We start from the raw sequence: 4,629 nt of genomic DNA on the forward strand, positions 1-4,629 counted from the left end.
CCCGCAGCCCCGGCTCCGCGCACACACCCCCGCGGCCGTGGGGAGCGGGGCGCGAGCACGGGGGGAAGCGGGACCCGGAGCCGCCTTTACCTCATGCAGCTCCGGAAGGTGCAGCATTGAGCAGCCTCCGTGCCGGGTGGTGCTCGCCGCTCCGCCGCCACCCCGCCGGCCGCTGCCCTGGGCGCTCCCGCCGCCTCCTGCTCCGCGGCGCGGCAGCTCCTGCTCGGGAGCGCTGGCTGGGGGAGGGGGAGCGGCTCGGTGGCGGCAGCAGCGGCGGCGGCGGCGGCCGGGAGAGGGGGAGGCTCGGGCGGAGCGTGCGCCGCGGGGACCCAGCGCCGCTCTCCGCCCGCCCAGGGAAGCGCAGCCCGGGAGGAGCCTCCTCGCCGCCCCCGCCCCTTCCCCTTCCCCTGCCCGCCCGCGGCCGGCGGCGACGCCCCGCCAGGAGCCCCCAGCCCCCGCCCCGGGCAGAGGGCGAGGCCGCCCAGTAAGTCTGGCACCGCGCGGAGCCCCGCGCAGGGTGGGCAGTGCCCGGCGGCGGCGGCGCAGCGCTGCCTCAGCTTGGCGCCTAAACCCTCGGAGCGCCCGGGCCGGGCAGGCTCCTCCGGGACGGCGAGGGCACGGCTGGCGCCGAGCGGCGATGCCCGGCTGCCGGCAGTGTCAGCGAGCGAGCCAGCGGGTTCCTGGCTGCAGGGCGGGAAGGCGAGAGTTACTTTGCTGCTTCCTTAGGGAGCCCGGGCCGCTCATGGCTGCGCGGGCTCGTCTGGCCGGTCCCTCAGGCATCTGGGGCCTGGTCAGCGCCAGAGAAGACAGTGTGCGGAAACGGTGTGTGGGGCGGCACGGAGAGTGCGGCGGCAGACGAGAGTGAACAGTCCTTCTTCAGGCAGATGAGGGGAAAGGGCAGTATCCACCCTTTGGTTATAAATCTTAAGGAGAAACTTGAATATGGAGACCAAAGGAGCTCTCGCCAGCCAACTCAGGAAATCCGTCTATGCAAAATATCTTTGTAATTTAATATTCATATTGCCAAGGGATGGGGTATGTCTGGAAAGTCAATAGCAAAGTGGGATATATCTGTCTGTTTTGAATCTGCAGTATGTACCCTGTCTGAAGTGTAGGTGGCTATGAAATGTTTTCTAGATGCTTGTGCTGCTCAGAGGTGTGTGACAGCTGAAAGATGACTTCTAACTGATCAAGACTAATTTCGGGTCTTCAGTTGGTTATTTTTGTTATTCAAACCAGCTAAAAGTATTATTTTTCTTTATTTTGGAAATCTCTAATGAATTTTCTTTAGAGCAAATTGAAGGTAGGAGGTCAGGACCAGTCTCCGTGGAGGGATATTTCTCTCCATGGGGGTTGCAAGGTACAACAGGAGGAGCAGCAGGGTGGTGGCTAGCATGGCCCAGCAGTGGCAAAGGAAAGATGCAGGAGGGTGAGGGGATGGGATAGGGGTGAGTAAGTAAGATTATGGTGAAGTATGGCAAATTCCAGCTTTACAAGGTGCGGGTGGAAAATGTACAAAGACTGAGAAGCTTTTTGGAACTTTGAGTGTAATAGCATGTGGGTAGGAAATTGCTCTCCTGCACTTGTGTTCCTTGTCTCCCTGCAGTGTTGTCCTAGGAGAGTTAAAGCCTTGAATGTCCACAGCCTCTATGAAACCAGCTTACAAGGGTTATAGTGAAAGTTGACTGAGAGTTGCAATGAACACTTGGAGGATCTCAGACAGATTTTGAAATTTAGAAGAGTGCCATCAGACCAGTCATTTAAATCTGGCTGTGAATCTAGACTTAGATGAAATTAGTCTCTCCAAGCTTAAGGATTGATGGATTTGGGCATTCACAATAGAGAGATGACCTAAGGTTGTACTGATTTTAGTAAATAAAAGCCAATTCAAAGCATGTAATCTTTTTTCTGAATCTAAACTAAAGGGGCCATTTAGATTTCCCTTAATGTTGAAGTACTCAGACTAGCTATCAACTTTAATTTGTTGTCAATCGAATAAGATGTACTGTCAGAACTTACTTACATTGAACATATTTGGGTCTTCTGTCCTTAAATCTGTTACATAAGGTATTTCCTTCTCCAATCAAATTACTAATATAAACCATTTGGTGTAGGTTCATTATTTTTAATGCACTTCTTTTACACAATAAATTAGAAACAAATCCTAGAAGATTATTCTGTAACTAAATAAAGTATATATCAAAAACCTATATGAGCTCGTTTCAATTTAAATAGAAAAAGACAGAATCTAAGTCAGTTAAAAATGCAAGAAATAAATTTAAAGAGTCCGTTGCTAAGGTTTTTTTCATGAACCAAACATAGAGCTAGAAAGCTGTTAGGCAGACTTTTCTTTGGGCAGAATTGAAGTACTACAGGTTTTGCATTCCAGAAATTTCACCTAAGTCTCTGAACTTCATGGATTTTAATATTTGTTTTCAAATATTCTTCAGTTGTTATTGAAAAGCACTGCTTTATGTATATCATTAGCGTGATCTAAAATATCATAACTTCTTCTTGTAATCTTGTAGTTACAAGATTTTTTTTTCACAAACTGACACCATCTTTACTTAGAATTGTTTATACAATGGGTTGTGAAGTAGGACTAAAAACATAATGGTCAAGGGCTACTCTCCCACAACTTGCTTTTAGTCTAAGTTAAGGCCAAACACAGTGCAAAGCCTCTAGTATGCACTTCTAATCACTTTTATTTTTCATCAAAGAATAAGATGAAGTCTTGCATTGTAAGGAATGTGTACATTGAAGGTAGCATGTATTTAGACAAGGTAATTCAAAGGCTTGACTTGAGAGTGCCAGGCAAGGTTTGCTCATTCAGTTAAAATTCTATTTTATCTTACACAAGTTCTTTGTGAATTCCCACACTGAAGTCCTCTTGGTGTGGACCAAGACCCCTCTGTCTTCTTCCAGATTTCAGATAAATAGTGAAGTTAGAATAACACAGAAAGTCTTGAAAGGCATCAGTGGAAGGTTGACTATCAAGGAGTTCACACAAGATTCCTGCTTTTATGGGTAATGAGTGATTAGTCAGCAGTATGTTAGCCAGATATGTAGTGTTTTGAGTGAGTCTTGAACAAATCATATCAGCAAAGTGGCTGAGAGGAGTAGGTGCAAATTCTGTAATCATGAGCTGATTAGGCAATGGTTCTATCTTTTCTCAGAAGAGAAGCAGTGGGATTTGTACTTCTGCACCATTTGAAATTCTAAAGGGCTAAAACAGAGCATGTAGTTCTGATATCACACCCAATTAAGGGATGTATGAATTAACACTTAACTGCCAATTAGCTTGAATATATGCATGGCATTTTCAGAATGTAAAAACATAAATGCTTCAGATAATCTGACCTGTGGTACTCCTTAATCTGAATTGTCCTGAAATCTGTCTTATCAGATACAATTACAGCTGCTAGTGTCTGGTTTGTTGCTTTTGCTTGTTTGACCTTCACCCTTCTAATTTGAGCAAGCAGCTGAGATCTGACTTGGACTGTGCTTGTACAGCTGTAGCCAGGTTCACATGATCCCTTGGGTTTTACTGGATGGCTCTGTCTAATAATACAACTGAGTCCTTTAGTCTTTACCCAGATTTTACTGTTTGCATCAGAATTTTATTACCTTCACTCACATTACTTTTATTGGAATGTATTTGCTCTGATCTGCTCTTGTTTGTTTTGATTGTAGTTTAGACTATGATGGCAAGTGTTATTGATAAACAGACTGAAATAAAGGGTGCCAAACACCTGTGGGGCAGCCTTGTGAGGTGCTTCTTTCTTTGTGCTGTGATAGGACAAGTTCAAGCAAAGGATCAAGAAAGGAAAAATGTATTTTTACTGGTAGGGGAAATAATGCAGCACAGGGTTTTCAGAACAAAACACTTTTTGGGTGAAACAGAGTACGGAGTGATTACTTCAAGCACAGAAAATCCTTTAATTCATGTTGATTAAATTAAGCTATGCTCACATGTTTCCAGGAACTGCTTAGTAGTTCTCCACAGGTCTTTATTAATACAGTAAACACGGATAGTGGCAATGACTAAGAAGTAAACAGTGACATTAAGACATGATACTGTGTTGTGAACTGCAATAAGTAATATCTGTCATTGCAGTATAACATATCTTGGATAACACCACCTAATTGTTTTAACTGCCTGTTTTTATTATTGATGTATTTTACATCTGCTGTAAATTGAGGCGGGTCAGAGGTGGGTTTCTTGACAATGTGCATTGCTATAATGAAAAAGCTCCAAAAGGTTTTCCATTCCAGGGGGTATTTACAGTGAAATTACTCTTAGAGTAGCCCAGGAAGCGAGCTTTGTCAGAAAACCAGGGACTTGTGTATCTCCCATTTTCTACATTGACAAGATAAAATCTATAAAAGGGGGCAGGAGGACTTATGTGTATTATGTCATAAAGACAATCAGATGGAGACACAAAGTGCTTCTGTGGAAGAGTCCCACAGCTCTCTGAGTCTTCATTGAGTAGTACCAATTCTGAATAAAGGGAAGGACCACATGGATGATAACTCTTTTAAAACTGATCCCTAGCCATGATTTGTCTAAATGTTATTTTTACTCTGGTTTTGGTAAGGAGGCCTTCTCCATGTGATGCCTAAAAATGT

At 45.1% G+C, this 4,629-nt stretch overlaps 1 protein-coding gene across 2 annotated transcripts in view; it reads right to left on the reverse strand.

The window, feature by feature from the left end:
- Positions 1-361, reverse strand: part of PDS5A (PDS5 cohesin associated factor A) — a 78,160-nt gene extending 77,799 nt beyond the window's left edge. Inside the window, exon 1 of one of the 2 annotated variants that reach the window (XM_041470425.1) lies at positions 91-361. In XM_041470425.1, coding sequence (XP_041326359.1) covers positions 91-117 — 27 coding nt within the window. In that variant the 5' untranslated portion in view covers positions 118-361. The remainder of the gene's footprint in view (positions 1-90) is intronic. The other variant, XM_041470501.1, reaches the window with a different exon arrangement.
- Between the last annotated feature and the right edge of the window lie 4,268 nt (positions 362-4,629).

This window comes from Pyrgilauda ruficollis, unplaced genomic scaffold (genome assembly GCF_017590135.1).
Source record: "Pyrgilauda ruficollis isolate IOZ18807 unplaced genomic scaffold, ASM1759013v1 scaffold1, whole genome shotgun sequence".
NCBI lineage: Eukaryota > Metazoa > Chordata > Aves > Passeriformes > Passeridae > Pyrgilauda > Pyrgilauda ruficollis.